The 17,525-nt window shown below is 42.0% G+C and overlaps 1 protein-coding gene across 6 annotated transcripts in view; it reads left to right on the plus strand.

Moving 5' to 3' along the window:
* Window positions 1-16,773, plus strand: part of nbn (nibrin) — a 54,488-nt gene extending 37,715 nt beyond the window's left edge. For 5 of the 6 annotated variants that reach the window (XM_067979398.1, XM_067979412.1, XM_067979417.1 and 2 more), the window contains 2 exons: window positions 11,917-12,078; window positions 16,165-16,773. In XM_067979398.1, coding sequence (XP_067835499.1) covers window positions 11,917-12,034 — 118 coding nt within the window. In that variant the 3' untranslated portion in view covers window positions 12,035-12,078; window positions 16,165-16,773. The remainder of the gene's footprint in view (window positions 1-11,916; window positions 12,079-16,164) is intronic. The other variant, XM_067979416.1, reaches the window with a different exon arrangement.
* Window positions 16,774-17,525: the final 752 nt, after the last annotated feature.

Here is a 17,525-nt window from a genome sequence, read left to right on the forward strand (position 1 = left end):
ACAGACTAGGAATTGAGAATTCATTAAAGGTGTGTTGGCTGACTTGAAATGAACAATAACTGCAGCAAGCTAACTTCATTAGTCCACTGCTCCATCAAGCAAGTTATCGATGCCTGTTCCATTTACGGGGCCATCTACATTAAGCACATAGCATAAACACTTGCCTGGATTTTCCAAGATGTTGTAAATTATTGATTGTATCCTTAGTTATTCAAGCCCTCGTGTGCAATCAAGCAGTTTACTCGGCTGGAAGGGATTCTCCTCCCTCAGTGTATAGATGATTTTTGATCACTGCAGCATGTCAATAGCAATTTACCTGATACCCTAATATTGCAGCAATATGTGCCCCTTATTTTCAGTGGAGATAGCTGGTTAAAACAATGGCTTTTGGGGGCCACAAGTTTCAATGTGTTACTGTGACTCATGTATCCACTGAGGAACCACTATACTGAAGTAACAAAACAGTATAAGGCCTACATCAGAGCAATGACTGTCATGGGTGAGACTTCTAGTTCATGGGCAATGTTTTTGCTCCCTGGATTGGTCAGATGACTCTTTACGGTACGTCCCAGACACGTCAGATAGACCATGGTGTGTTACACTGCCTCACACTACACGACATTGCAAAAGAATGGGGTATTCCCTTTGGTGAAGCATCAGCAGAAGAGATGAGCAAGAACTAGCAGCTAGAGATGACTGTGACACATGTGTTACAAAAAGCCATGTGAAAGGCACATTCATCAAAACATGATAAACAATTCCTTTATGTGATTGCTTTGCTGAACACCTCCGTTCCGTCCGCAAGCCTGACCCTGAGCTTCCAGTCGCTTGCCATTTTAATTCTCCGTACCGCTGCCACTCTGATCTTTCTGTCCTCAGCCTCCTACACTGTTTCAATGAACAGCTCGAGGAACAGCACCTCAGCTTTTGATTAAGCACTTTATAACCTTCTAATCTCAACATTGATTTCAAAAACATCAGATCATAACCACTGCTCCCATTTTTTCAGACAACAGGTGCTTGTAATGGTTCTGCTGTTACCATTTACAGCTCCTTTAGACCCATCTTTTGTTTCTTTACTTGTCCCATTACCACCCCCTTTGCCTTGCACCATCATCCCTTTTGTCATTTAATCAGTCCAGCCCTCCACCCTATCATAGACCGTCCCTTTTTTTTTATTCGTTCATGGGATGTGGGCGTCGCTGGCGAGGCTGGCATTTATTGCCCATCCCTAATTGCCCTTGAGAAGGTGGTGGTGAGCCGCCTTCTTGAACCGCTGCAGTCCGTGTGGTGACGGTTCTCCCACAGTGCTTCCCTTTTGTTCTTTCCTCCCCTCTTCCCCACCCCTGGCTCTGTACTTGCTTAAAAACTCTTGAAACATTTGCCTGAGGAAGGAGAAAATCTCCGAAAGCTTGTGAATTTAAAATAAAATTGCTGGACTATAACTTGGTGTTGTAAAATTGTTTACAATTGCTTAAAAACTGTTAAACCTTTACTACTTCCAGTTCTGACGAAAGTTCATCAACCTGAAATGTTAACTCCACAGATGCTGCTTCACCTGCTGAGTATTTCCAGCATTTTCTGTTTTTATTTTAGATTTCCAGCATCCACAGTATTTTGCTTTTAATTAAACAGTTGCTTTCCTTATTGAATTTTATTCCCTGTACTCTAAAATAGAACTGAAAAGTACAGCATGCTGTATTCTTGTATCACAAAGCTAGGTGGGAAAGTAAGCTGTGAGGGGGACACAGTCCGCAATGGGATATAGACAGGTTAAATGAGTGGGCAAGATGGAGGCAGGAGAACAATGTGAGATTATTCACTTTGGTAGGAAGAATAGAAGAACAGAATAATTTTTACATGGTGAGAAACTATTAAATGTTGGTGTTCAGAGAGACTTGGGTGTCCTCGTACAAGAAACACAAAAAATTAGCATGCAGGTACAGCAAGCAATTAGGAAAGCAAATGGCATGTTGGCCTTTATTGCAAGGAGGTTGGAGTAAGGAAGTCTTACTACAGTTGTACAGGGCTTTGGTGGAACCTCACCTGGAGTACTGCGTACAGTTTTGGTCTCCTTATCTAAGGAAGGATGTTCTCGCCTTAGAGGCGGTGCAACGAAGGTTCTCTATATTAACTCCTGGGCCGAAAGGGTTGTCTTAAGAGGAGAGATAGAGTAGAATTGGCCTATACTCGAGTTTAGAAGAATGAGAGGTGATCTCGTTGAAATGTATAAGCTTATGAGGGAGCTTGACGGTAGATGCTGAGAGGTTGTTTCCCCGGCTGGAGAATCTAGAACTGGGGGCATAGTCGCAGGATAAGCGGTTGGCCATTTAAGACTGATGTGGAGATGCCGGTGATGGACTGGGGTGGACAAATGTAAGGAATCTTACAACACCAGGTTATAGTCCAACAGTTCTATTTGAAAATCACAAGCTTTCGGAGATTATCTCCTTCGTCAGGTGAGTGAGTGAATGAGAGGTTCTCAAATCGCATATCTTATATTAGGCTGGGACACCATCACACCAATCAAAGGTGTCGTTGGTGTTCAGACAGGTTAGCCACAGAAAACAGTAGGTCCCAGTATACTGAATACACAATGGGTCAAATTACACAGACAAAGAGAGAAAGAGACCCGAAAGGCAGAGAGAGAGAGAGAGAATGTCCAGTTGTATTAAAAACAGATAACTTTTTTTTCTGCTGGTGGGGTTACGTGTAGCGTGACATGAACCCAAGATCCCGGTTGAGGCCGTCCTCATGGGTGCGGAACTTGGCTATCAATTTCTGCTCGACGATTTTGCGTTGTCGTGTGTCTCGAAGGCCGCCTTGGAGAATGCTTACCCGAAGATCGGTGGCTGAATGTCCTTGACTACTAAAGTGTTCCCCGACTGGGAGGGAACCCACCTCTCTGGCGATTGGTGCGCGGTGTCCGTTCATCCGTTGTCGCAGTGTCTGCATGGTCTCGCCAATGTACCATGCTCCGGGGCATCCTTTCCTGCAACGTATAAGGTAGACAATGTTGGCCGAGTCACAGGAGTACGAACCACGTACCTGGTGAGTGGTGTCCTCTCGTGTGATGGTGGTATCTGTGTCGATGATCTGGCATGTCTTGCAGAGGTTGCCGTGGCAGGGTTGTGTGGTGTCGTGGACGCTGTTCTCCTGAAAGCTGGGTAATTTGCTGCGAACGATGGTCTGTTTGAGGTTGGGTGGCTGTTTGAAGGCGAGTAGTGGAGGCATGGGGATGGCCTTGGCGAGGTGTTCGCCATCATCGATGACATGTTGAAGGCTGCGGAGAACATGGCGTAGTTTCTCCGCTCCGGGGAGAACCAAAGAACAACCAAAGAACACACCCACCAGCTCAACAAACTGATCAAGACCTTCGATTCAGACCTTCAAAGCATCCTACGTGCTCTCATCCCACGTACTCCCCGCGTGGGAGACTTCTACTGCCTCCCAAAGATACACAAAGCCAACACACCCGGACGTCCTATCGTATCAGGCAACGGAACCCTGTGTGAGAACCTCTCTGGATACGTCGAGAGCATCCTGAAACTCGTCGTACAGCGAACCCCCAGCTTCTGTCGTGACACTACAGACTTCCTACAAAAACTCAGCACCCACGGACCAGTTGAACCAGGAACACTTCTCACCACGATGGACGTCTCGGCACTCTACACCAGTATCCCCCACGATGACGGCATCGCTGCAACAGCCTCAGTACTCAACACCAACAACAGCCAATCTCCAGACGCCATCCTACAACTCATCCACTTCATCCTGGATCACAATGTCTTCACCTTCGACAACCAGTTCTTTACCCAAACACACGGAACAGCCATGGGGACCAAATTCGCACCCCAATACGCCAACATTTTCATGCACAAGTTCGAGCATGACTTCTTCACTGCACAGGACCTCCAACCAATGCTATACACCAGATACATCGACGACATTTTCTTCCTATGGACCCACGGCGAAGAATCACTGACGAGACTACACGATAACATCAACAAGTTCCATCCCACCATCAAGCTCATCTTGGACACACGAATCTCCATCAAAGACGGGCACCTCACTCTACCGCAAGCCCACGGACAACCACACGATGCTCCATTTTTCCAGCTTCCACCCTAACCACGTCAAAGAGGCCATCCCCTTTGGACAGGCCCTGCGAATACACAGGATCTGCTCAGACGAGGAGGAACGCGATGGACACCTACAGATGCTGAAAGACGCCCTCGTAAGAACGGGATATGACGCTCAACTTGTTGATCGGCAGTTCCGACGGGCCACAGCGTAGAATCGCATAGACCTCCTCAGAAGACAAACACGGGACGCAACCAACAGAGTACCCTTCGTCGCCCAGTACTCCCCCGGAGCGGAGAAACTACACCATGTTCTCCGCAGCCTTCAACATGTCATCGATGACGACGAACACCTCGCTAAGGCCATCCCCATGCCTCCACTACTCACCTTCAAACAGCCACCCAACCTCAAACAGACCATCGTTCGCAGCAAATTACCTAGCTTTCAGGAGAACAGCGTCCACGACAGCACACAACCCTGCCACAGCAACCTCTGCAAGACATGCCAGATCATCGACTCAGATACCACCATCACACGAGAGGACACCACCCACCAGGTACGTGGTTCATACTCCTGTGACTCGGCCAACGTTGTCTACCTCATACGTTGCAGGAAAGGATGCCCCGGAGCATGGTACATTGGTGAGACCATGCAGACACTGCGACAACGGATGAACAGACACTGCGCACCAATCGCCAGACAGGAGGGTTCCCTCCCAGTCGGGGAACACTTTAGTAGTCAAGGACATTCAGCCACCGATCTTCGGGTAAGCATTCTCCAAGGCGGCCTTCGAGACACACGACAACGCAAAATCGTCGAGCAGAAATTGATAGCCAAGTTCCGCACCCATGAGGACGGCCTCAACCGGGATCTTGGGTTCATGTCACGCTACACGTAACCCCACCAGCAGAAAAAAAAGTTATCTGTTTTTAATACAACTGGACATTCTCTCTCTCTCTCTCTGCCTTTCGGGTCTCTTTCTCTCTTTGTCTGTGTAATTTGACCCATTGTGTATTCAGTATACTGGGACCTACTGTTTTCTGTGGCTAACCTGTCTGAACACCAATGACACCTTTGATTGGTGTGATGGTGTCCCAGCCTAATATAAGATATGCGATTTGAGAACCTCTCATTCACTCACTCACCTGACTAAGGAGATAATCTCCGAAAGCTTGTGATTTTCAAATAAAACGGTTGGACTATAACCTGGTGTTGTAAGATTCCTTACATTTAAGACTGAGATGAGGAGGAATTTCTTCACTGAGGGTTGTGAATCTTTGGAATTCTCTACCCTAGAGGGCTGTGGATGCTGAGTCGTTGAATATATTCAAGGCTGAGATGGATAGATTTTTGGACTCTAGGAGAATAAAGGAATACGGGGATCGGGCAAGAAAGTGGAGTTGAGGTCGAAGATCAGCCATGATCTGCTTGAATGGCGGAGCAGACTCGAGGGGCCGTATGACCTACTCCAGCTTCTATTACCTTCCAAATATCCTAATATTTGAAACTGGTTTCACATTCTGCCTGTAGTCACAATTTCATCTTTCATGCCAGAAAACGACATAATCTGCAGAGCATTTTGTGACTGAAGAGTTTTTAGAGTATTGGTTTTAAAATATTATGAAAGTAATGAGAGAGACTGGTACTAGAGGGCTAAATAGGTGGATGAGAAAATGGGAGAAGTAGTTAAAAAAAAATTTGATTGTTTATCTGTTCCAAATATATTTAATTATAAACAATAAAAGCATATTGTGCACTTAGCTAATGCATGATTAGATGGTTTATTCTGTTTTTATTTCAACCCTGAGAAAAACTCACATGTAGCTATAGTTCTTTTGTGTGGCCTTTCTCACTAGTGAAATAAAATGCAGATTATATTATCCTCTCTTTTATAGAAAGATAAACTTGAAAGGGGTTAGCAAGTAAATCTTGGTTCTGGGATTTCGGAAGTGTTGCACCAGTTCATACAATGGCCTGTGTAAACTGATGTCCCCTTTGTCCTAAATAGCTGAATTACACAAACTTGGTAGTTCTCTAGTAAGCTTAATTGCAACTTAATAAAATGTTGTCTCACACCAATGGGAAATGTGAAAGCTGCCAGCTCATGAGCTGAGGAGCCAGCATGGAATAGAGTTCAGAATGAACTCAAAGAAGGAGTTTCATTTAACTACTTTGTTCTGAATGTACCATGTGTTTTTGAGCACTAAGTGTCAATATGTATTTGGAGTATTAAAAAGAAATAATACCACAAAGAAAAAGGGTGGGACTCCCAAATCTAGAGCCCCCTAGATGTCAAGGAGCATATGGGGTAGGATAAGGCAAAAAAGGGAAGTCAGATACCAAGAGCTCAATAGTACAGAAAGCATAGAGGAGTATAGAAAGTGCAAGGGTGAAATTAAAAAGGAAATTAGGAAAGCAAAGAGAGGGCATGAAAATATATTGACAAGTAAAATAAGGAAAACCCAAAGATGTTTTATAAATACATAAAGTGCAAGTGGATAACTAAGGAAAGAGTAGGGCCTATTAGAGACCAAAAAGGTAACCTGTGTGTGGAGGCGGAAGACGTGGTTCTTAATGAATACTTGTGTTTGTCTTCACAGAAGAGGGGGAACGATGCAGAGATTGTAGTTGAGGTGAAGGAGTGTGAAATATTGGATGGGATAAACATAGTGAGAGAGGAAATATTAGGGGGATTAGCATCTTTGAATGTAGATAAATTGCCACGCCAGGATGAAATTTATCCCAGGCTGCTAAGAGAAGGAAGGGAGGAAATACCGGAGGCTCTTGCCATCATTTAGCAATCGTCTCTGGCTACAGGGGTGGTGCTGGAGGACTGCTAACATTGTACTATTGTTCAAAAAGGGAGAAACGGATAGACTGAGTAATTATAGGCCAGTCAGCCTAACCTCGGTGGTGGGCAGATTATTGGTGAAAATTCTGAGGGACAGTATTAATCGTCATTTAGAAAGGCATGGATTAATCAAGCACAGTCAGCATGGATTTGTTAAGGGAAGGTTGTGTCTGACTAACTTGATGGAATTTTTCGAGGAGGTAACAAGGAGGGTCGATGAGGGTAGCGCGTTTGATGTAGTCTACGTGGATTTTAGCAAGGCTTTTGACAAGGTTCCACATGGCAGACTAGTCAGAAAAGTAAAAGCTCATGGGATCCAAGGGAAAGTGGCAAGTTGGATCCAGATTGGGCTCAATGGCAGGAAGCAAAGGGTAATGATCGATGGGAGTTTTTATGACTGGAAGGCTGTTTCCAGTGGGGTTCCGCAGGGCTCGGTACTAGGTCCCTTGTTTTTTGTGGTATATAACAATGATTTAAACTTAAATGTAGGGGGCATGATTAAGAAATTTGCAGATGATACAAAAATTGGCTCTGTGGTTGATAGTGAGGAGGAAAGCTGTAGACTGCAGGAAGATATCAATGGACTGGTCAGGTGTGCAGAAAAGTGGCAAATGGAATTCAGTCTAGATAAGTGTGAGGTAATGCACTTGCGGATGGGCAAATAAGGCAAGGGAATACACAATAAATGATAGGATACTGAGGTGTAGAGGAACAGTGGGACCTTGGAGTGCATGTTCACAGATCGCTGAAGGTAGCACGACAGGTGGATAAGGTATTTAAGAAGGCATACAGGATACTTTCCTTTATTAGCTGAGGCATTGAATATAAGAGCAGGGAGGTTATTCTAGAACTGTATAAAAACACTAGTTAGGCCACAGCTTGAGTACTGCGTACAGTTCTGGTCACCACACTACAGGATAGATGTGATTGTACAATAGAGGGTACAGAGGAGATTTACAAGGATGTTGCCAGGGCTGGAGAATTTTAGCTATGAGGAAAGATTGGATAGGCTGGGGTTGTTTTCTTTGGAGCAGAGGAGGCTAGGGGAGATTTAATTGAGGTGTATAAAATCATGATGGGCCTAGATAGTGGATGAGAAGGACCTATTTCCACATCGTTCACCTGAGGAAGGAGGTAGCCTCCGAAAGCTTGTGAATTTAAAATAAAATTGCTGGACTATAACTTGGTGTTGTAAAATTGTTTACAATTGTATTTCCCTTAGCAGAGGTGTCAATAACCAGGGGGCATGGATTTAAAGTAATTGGTAGAAGGGAATTGAGAATTTTTTTTCATCCAGAGGGTGATGGGGATCTGGAACGCACTGCCTGAAAGGGTGTCAGAGGCAGAAATCCTCATCACATTCATTAAGTACTTGGATATGCACTTGAAGTGTTGTAACCTACAAGGCTACAGACCAAGAGCTGCAAAGTGGGATTAGGCTGGATAGCTCTTTTTCGGCCGGCACAGACACGATGGGCCGAATGGCCTTACTCTGTGCTGTAAATTTCTACGATTCTATGAAATTCCTGTGATTCTACGCTGCATGTATAGACATAAGACTTTTTTTGTATTGCTTTATCAGAGTAGTTGTAATACATTCCTATGGGTAGGTCTATACATGCTTTAAGAAAAACAAAAAATTCTGGAATCAAAGGCCGGTCAGCTTCTGTCAAGAGAACATACGATCAGCATTTCAACCTTTTACCCTTCAGAATTGAAAAATGTGAAAGAAACAAGCTTATTAATAGAATCGGAAAAAGGAGGGGAAGGGAATAAAACAAAAATGCAGCGAAGAGCTATCGGTGGAATGATTGTTGGATGATAACAGATCATTTCACTTAAGTAGTGGAAAGAAGCATTAAAGAAATAAATGAAACCAGAGACATGTGAATAGTTAAGGCAAGAAAATGGAGATGGAAATACAGAAAATCTGGGGATTATGTTTGAAATCAAAACAGAAGATGGTAAAGAACAGTGGGTCCACTAGCTAGAAATATCAGATCAACAGGGATGGTGCTCCCTTGACACCATTCCCACTAAACTCCAGACTACACAACTTCCCTTCCTGGCCCCCATGCTAGTTGACATTGTGAATGGTTCCTTCTCCCCAGCCACTTTCCCCTTCCCTTTCAAAACTGCCATCATCACTGCACTTCTCTCAATACTCATCCTCGACCCTTTTGTACATGCAAACTATCACTCCATCCCTAACCTCCCTTTGCTTTCCAAAGCCCTGGAACATGTTGATGGCGCCCAGATCTGTGCCCATCCTTCCCACAGCTTCCAGTTTGAATCCCTCCATATAGATTTCTGTCCCACTCATGGCACTGAATAGGGCCTAACCAAAGTCACTAGCAACATTCTGTGCGACTAGCCTGGTGCATTAACCCTCATCCTCTCTGCAGCCTTTGACATGGTGGAAGACAGCATCTTCCTCCAACATTTCTCCTCTGTTGCCCAGCTTTCATGGTTATTTTTAACTATGCTAGCCCACAATTTGGAGTTGGGTCACAAATCAGCCATGATCTCACTGAATGGCAGAACAAGCTCAAGGGGCTAAATGGCCTATTCTTGTTCGTATGTTCCTAAATTACAAGATTAATTGAATTCAGTTTCTCAACTTGTCATAGTGGGATTTGAACTAGTGACCTCTGGGTTGCTAGTTTAATACCATAACCACTAGGCTACTTACTTTGTCTCCCAGTTTCCCAATGCCACAAATTTAAAACTTTCCTTGTTTTTAAATTCCTTCGTATCCTTACCCCTTCCCATCTCTGCAACCTCCTACAGTCATATGAACCCCCACCCCCCCCAAACTTTCTGCTCCTCTGACTCTGGCCTCTTGTGCACCCTTCCCTCTCTTCACCCCTTAATCCCTTCAGCCACCTAGGCCCCACCTTCTGAAATACCTTGTCTCCTCACTTCTCCCCTCTACCTTTAAAGCCACTTTGGTCACCCCTCATAATCTTTCCTTTGGCTCCGCGCCCATTTTCCTCACAAACAGCAAAATACCACAGATGCTGGAAATTTGAAATAAAAACACGAACTGCTGGAAACACTCAGCAGGTCAGACAGCATCTGTGGAGAGAGGAAGTTGGGGTTAATGTTTCAGGTCGATGAAAGGTCTTTGACCTCAAATGTTAACCCTACCGTCCTCTATTTTCTTTAGCCTCTGTGCACAGGGACGTTTTTTCCTTGTCTTCTACAACCAAATTAATTCTGATAGAACTTGGCACAATAGCTCTAGGCCGCAATAGGCTTGATTCCCCAATTGGATGCTCCCGACATGCACTCTAGCAATATGCGCTAGTTGGAAATCAGAGACTACAGGTGCTGCATTTATCAGGAACACGCTGTTGGGGAATCAACCTAAATATCTAATTAATAGAGCAAATCTTGTGTCAGTTGGTTGAGACTGCAAGGTGCTGGGAAGGAGTTGGCAGCAAATTTGATCACAGTATTTTAGGTGAGATGGGATTATACACTGTAAATGTGACCCACGTGTAGTATGCCTACCAACTACTACGGAAGGCAAGGTCAAAAAGTTTTAAGTTTACTTGTATTTAGGTATTTGACTTTGTAATCTGTAAATCATAAATGGCTATCCTACGTTTTGGGATGGTTGTAACTGTTAGTCCGTTCCTGTATTTATTTTTTAGAGTGCTGCTTCAAAATGATACTAACATAATAGATTCTAAACCTAGTATATTGCAACTCTTGTTTTGTGAGCCTTCCCTGGAGTATTTTAATCTTACAAATTTTTCAAGTTTTCCGTTGGTGATTTTTGAGCTAACTGATGTAGTAATTATGTTAGTAGAACTATATGTGTCAGTCTACTCCCAGCTCTGCTAAGAAATATTGACAGATTTTACAAATGCACATGTTCTTTGCACATTGTAGGGCATTAAGTGAATGCTGCTTAGAAACTATGTTTGCCTGTAAATAAATCTCCAGTTAAACGATGATGTAATTCAGTTCAGAAATGGGGATACTTTCCTGTCTAAGCAAAAAAAACTGTTGATGAGCAGGATAGATTTATAAAGAAAAAAGCTTGTTCGTCAAATCGTGGAACTCAACCATTCATGCATGAATGAAAATCATCACATAATACTAACTAAGAAAAACAACAGATTTTGTTTTCAAGACTACTCAAACATCTTTAGGCACAAATGAGATGTGCCCAACTGATGTCCTTTTCTCCCACGAGAGAGATGAATTCTTGGGATTTGCCATAATTGGAATGCAATTCAAGTATACACGAGACATTTCATTATTTAATATTCTGTAAGTAGAGGCAGAAAGGCTAAGAAATCAAGACCATTTATTTGAGCCAGTATATTTTATTTTCCAAGCCTTAGTTACTACATTTACAACCAGGCTTAAATCACTAATGCTCACAGAATGGCCCCATTCAAACGGGAAGGTGTTTATGCATAACCCAGAATCAAATATGGACATTTGGAGTGTTTTTTTTGGGTTCCTTCTAGCAATAGCAGCCATCATGAGCTGGTTAAAAATCGGCTACTGCAGGGCAATATGCAAATGCACCACTTCAACGATAGTGAGTCATATAAACCAAGGTGGTCCCCAGATTCAATTTCCAGTTTGTGCTGAATAGCTTGGTTAAAATGGTATAACTGGGCTCAATGCATCTGGGTTAGGCAGACGAATAATGATACAACAAGGCTTTGAATTCTGATGCCAATCCAGTGATCCCTCCTTGAAAAGTGCATATGTGTGATGTCAGGTGAGCATGGATCGAACTCAGCTGTGATATTCTACTCTCATTGTCAGGGTCAATAGTGACTAACAGGCACTGTGTTTCATAGCTTATTTGACACACAGGGCCATGAAGCTGTTGTACATTACACTAACTCTGACTGTAAACCATTTGGGTTCTTCCAGTTTATATTTAGCTGACTGAAGTCTCCCATTAAAATAACTTTCCTGTTTTCACATAGCCTTCTCATCTCTTCATACAGCAAATTGATGAGCCAGAACTTTCTGCAGCTTACCATTGGCAAGACCAAAGCCATCCTTTTTGGACCTCACCAGAAATTCCATGTCTTGACCCTTGATCCCATTCCATTCAGAGGTTAATGAGACCATATTCTCCGACTCACCATGTGCAACCTTCTATAAATGTAATTTTGTTAAAGCATTTTCCCAACATTGAACAATCACAAAAATTAAAATGTAATTGCATTTTTTCTGTTTTAATCAGAATTGCATATAATATCAGTTTTAATTGGACACTGTAATGCATCAGCAGTATCTGTTAAACAGTATGACTTCAGGCCTCACTAATGGATATTAGATTTGCCAGCCATCTTCTGTAGTTTACTGCAGTTTTCTTGTGCTGCTAGGCAACATATTTTCTCACCATGCTGAGGCTGTGTTGAACGATAAAGCCAGTTTTCAAGCATACTTACAAAGAAAAGTAAACTTTCAATGTTTTTTACAGATAGAATAGTTGCTGCTGTCATTTCACTGTTGCAGTAATGCTGATGTTTTGTTTGGCTTCAGTTGAAATAAACATTGGATATAAAGGATGGGACATACTTAAAATGTGTTCATTTAAATTCAAGTCTGGTATACTGGCATGTAGCCAACCTGAACTTCCCTTTGAATGATTAGTGAATGCAGAAGCATCTGCAAAAAAAGAATATTACAATTTTGAAAGTTTACTAAATATAATAAAGATTTACAACTTTAGGGCTTAAATTTGAAATTGGTACAGTTGGTTCTGATTTTGTTAGGGCCACATAAGCTAAAAGAACTCCAGATAAATTGATGGATCATATACTCTTCCAGTGAAAATGCTAAAGTGGGTGATACTAGAAAATGGTCCACTAGCTAAATTTAAGTAGCAGGTAGTCACTGGTGTAGACTTATTTTGCACGGAGGTAATATAATTGAAGACAAGAAACCTCAGTTGTAAGTAATTTTTGTATTGAAACTAATCAACAAAAATTTTTTAATGTGGCTGCATGAATGAATTGATAAACAAGACTTTCTGTTTTGGCTGGTTGGCTATAACAAATGATAATCTCTTGGTGCCAGCAGTTCAGTAAAAGTGCTATTGCTAAGACTGATTAAAGTTGAAATTTGTTAATGGACTGCTAGTACTTATGTGTGTCTCTGTATATGTATATCTTGTGCCTATCTAGGTCAGGGGTGGCAGTTCTAGCCAGTGGAACATTTTTCATTCATTCACTGGCTTGGACATTTGCACTCCGTTATAGAAAGGATTAAATGATCAAGGATCAACAAGGTCATCTTGTGGCGGAACCACAAGAGATGGGTGAGATCCTAAATGAATATTTCGCATCGGTATTTACGGTTGAGAAAGGCATGGATGTTAGGGAACTTGGGGAAATAAATAGTGATGTTTTGAGGAGTGTACATATTAGAGAGAGGGAGGTGCTGGAAGTCTTAACGCGCATCAAGGTAGATAAATCTCCGGGACCTGATGAAATGTATCCCAGGACGTTATGGGAGGTTAGGGAGGAAATTGCGGCTCCCCTAGCAGAGATATTTGAATCATCAACAGCTACAGGTGAGGTGCCTGAAGATTGGAGGGTAGCAAATGTTGTGCCTTTGTTTAAGAAGGGAGGCAGGGAAAAGCCTGGGAACTACAGACCGGTGAGCCTGACATCTGTAGTGGGTAAGTTGTTAGAGGGTATTCTGAGGGACAGGATCTACAGGCATTTGGAGAGGCAGGGACTGATTAGGAACAGTCAGCATGGTTTTGTGAGAGGAAAATCATGTCTCACAAATTTGATTGAGTTTTTTGAAGGGGTAACCAAAAAGATAGATGAGGGCTGTGCAGTAGACGTGGTCTATATGGACTTTAGCAAAGCCTTTGACAAGGTACCGCATGGTAGGTTGTTACATAAGGTTAAATCTCACGGGATCCAAGGTGAGGTATCCAATTGGATACAAAATTGGATTGACGGCAGAAGACAGAGGGTGGTTGTAGAGGGTTTTTCAAAATGGAGGCCCGTGACCAGCGGTGTGCCTCGGGGATCGGTGCTGGGTCCGCTGTTATTTGTTATTTATATTAATGATTTGGGTGAGAATTTAGGAGGCATGGTTAGTAAGTTTGCAGATGACACCAAGATTGGTGGCATTGTGGACAGTGAAGAAGGTTATCTAGGATTGCAACGGGATCTTGATAAATTGGGCCAGTGGGCCGATGAATGGCAGATGGAGTTTAATTTAGATAAATGTGAGGTGATGCATTTTGGCAGATCAAATCGGGCCAGGACCTACTCCGTTAATGGTAGGGCGTTGGGGAGAGTTATGGAACAAAGAGATCTCGGAGTACAGGTTCATAGCTCCTTGAAAATGGAGTCACGGGTGGATAGGGTGGTGAAGAAGGCATTCGGCATGCTTGGTTTCATTGGTCAGAACATTGAATACAGGAGTTGGGATGTCTTGTTGAAGTTGTACAAGACATTAGTTAGGCCACACTTGGAATACTGTGTACAGTTCTGGTCACCCTATTATAGAAAGGATATTATTAAACTAGAAAGAGTGCAGAAAAGATTTACTAGGATGCTACCGGGACTTGATGGTTTGACTTATAGGGAGAGGTTGGATAGACTGAGACTTTTTTCCCTGGAGAGTAGGAGGTTTAGGGGTGATCTGATAGAAGTCTATAAAATAATGAGGGGCATAGATAAGGTAGATAGTCAAAATCTTTTCCCAAAGGTAGGGGAGTCTATAACGAGGGGGCATAGATTTAAGGTGAGAGGGGAGAGATACAAAAGGGTCCAGAGGGGCAATTTTTTCACTCAAAGGGTGGTGAGTGTCTGGAACAAGCTGCCAGAGGCAGTAGTGGAGGCGGGTACAATTTTGTCTTTTAAAAAGCATTTGGACAGCTACATGGGTAAGATGGGTATAGAGGGATATGGGCCAAATGCAGGCAACTGGGACTAGCTTAGTGGTATAAACTGGGCGACATGGACATGTTGGGCCGAAGGGCCTGTTTCCATGTTGTAAACTTCTATGACTCTAAATGCATTACTAGCCTTAATGCCCCAATTGTTGGTCCAGGTACAAAATAACATATCCTAAGCACTGTTATATTTTCTACATAATAGCTGTGTAGTCTCTCTCAGATTGACCAGTTGATATCCATTCTTGAGCTTGTATCTATCAGCACTGGGATTTTCCTGCCCAAACTCCTTTTGGGCTAAAACTTGTAATATTCATGTGTTATCGTTATCTTGTTTTCTATGAGTTTGATTGAAGCTAAATCCCAAAAGTTAAACAGTGTTCGAACTATCCCTTTGCCACCATAACTACAAATTGTTTTTATGGATGACGTTAGGCCATTACATAAGGCGTGATTCTTGTCCCTTTTTTTTGAGTAGCAGGGGGAGAGCTGAAGGTGTAATATACTGGTCCTTTCTGTTGGTTACACACTTTCTGTATCTGAACTGGTGGGGCAAACTGCCTGTTCCAAAGCCCAAAAGCAGAACGGTGAAGCCAACTTAAATGAATGAAATATTAATGTAAGAATGTTTTTTTGAACAGCTCAGCGTGCTTACGAGAACATTTAAATGAATTGGCCAGCCCATTTTAAGTGAATCGTGTTACTATCTACTATTGGCTCCTGTCCACTGCTTCCAATCTGCTCTATATCCACCTGGCATGTCCTTTGAATCCTGTGTCAATACAACATCATAGCTGACTGCACAGTTGATATTCTATTGGAGCAGCAGTTTGCCTCACTTGCAGTGAACATGTAGCAACAGAGGACAAAAAAATACAAAAATTGCTTAAATGAATAACTCAAAACTGCATTTTGTTGGGAAACAAAATCTACTATACCTTCAAAGTGCATTGTAGGAACTTGTGAAAATTGAATCTGATTTTTCCTGCTTCACCGATCCGCCAGTGGGCTCCTTTGTACCTTTTATGTTCATCATTGCAGAAGGCTTTTTGTGGTCAATGAGTGCTTAGCCTTTGATCTTTTGTTTTTTAACCACATCAGTAATGACAGGATTTAAGATTAAAGTCATAAATGTGAATCAATAGTGCTTCAAAATTATCACACACAATTCTGAAATGTGTTGCACCATAATATTAGTTGGTGTAAAACAATGTCCAGTATAGGGTGTTCGAATATGCTTCTACATTTTCAGCATTGAATGGCTAGGGATGCACTTTCTGACCTATATTCTATTTTCACAAGGCTAATTATCCTCATTCATTTACAGATATGACCCAAAATCTGTCAAAAGGAGATGATAAAATTGAGGAAAGCAAATATCACTGACAGCAATAATCAAACCCTCTCCTGCTTGGGCTACAAAAGCCCATGTAGCTGAAGATGATACCCAGAAGTCATGTGGATTTTCTTTTGAAATGTTTACAGCTAATTATGTACATTCAGCTTGTGCTCTGTTCTAGTTTTAAAAGTTTTCTGTTGACTGTAGTGGTGAGCTGCACTGAGCTCTGAGGAATCACGGGAAGTTATTCTGGAAAGTCACGAGGTAAAGAGGGCTAATAAATGAACGTGTATACATGTTAGGAAGATTATTAGGAAACATGAATGTATCAAACAGTTGATTCAGAAGAAAAGTATTGGAAATGTTTAAGATATATAAGAAACAAGAATTTAAGCTGCTTTATATGCTTTATACTAAAGTTCACAAATGTGCCCTTTAAAACAAATTAGTATTTTTATTACAAACGTACAAAACTCAAATTGGCAAATATACAGTTGCATGACTTTTAATGGTTTGCCCTGTAGTATGCATTCTTCTTAAGATCAAAATGTCTTAGTAGCCTGTATTGTCTATTAAAAAAATCTAATTTCTTTTGTATACATGAATGAGTTTCTTTGATTCAAAATTGCTTTCATACAAGTACTTCTTTTCACATATCAATTCTTAAATACATTTTACCATCCAATTTGAAGAAAGGTGCTACAATGGAAAATATAACTTGGATTTATAAAGCACCTGTATCATGTTGAGACGCCTTAAATCAATTCACACATCGAGACATCTTAAAATCAGTTCACACGTTATTTTTGAAGTGCACTTGTTAGGTGGACAAATGGGGGTAGCCATTCTGCAAAACGAGTAATTTCTTCTCCGTATGCAATTTGTAGCAAAATTGTAAACCTTTTTATACGTACATTTGTCTAGCATACATTTTGACCTTCATGCTGTTTATTTGCAAATTTCTGTCACACTTTTATCTGAATGGCTCAAATTGTATATTTTTAAAACATTGAGAAATCACACTGAACAGGTAATCAACATAGCAGGCATCAAAACCACCAACCATCGGGTTTAAAATCAAAAATGGGCAGCCAGCAGCAGCTACCACTAAAAGAAAAAGGATATTCTGAAACAATCATTCCAAATTTTCTTTTGAAAATCCTAGTAGTTTTCTTCACGATATAGAATGTACAGCACAAACAGGCCATTCAGCCCAACAGGTCTATGCCAGTGCTTATGCTCCAAACGAGCCTTCTCCCTCACTACTTCATCTAACCCTATCCTATTCCTTTCTCCCTCATATGTTTATCTAGCGTCCCCATAAATGCATCTATGCTAGCCACCTCAAC

This window comes from Heptranchias perlo, chromosome 3, assembly GCF_035084215.1.
Source record: "Heptranchias perlo isolate sHepPer1 chromosome 3, sHepPer1.hap1, whole genome shotgun sequence".
Taxonomy (NCBI): domain Eukaryota; kingdom Metazoa; phylum Chordata; class Chondrichthyes; order Hexanchiformes; family Hexanchidae; genus Heptranchias; species Heptranchias perlo.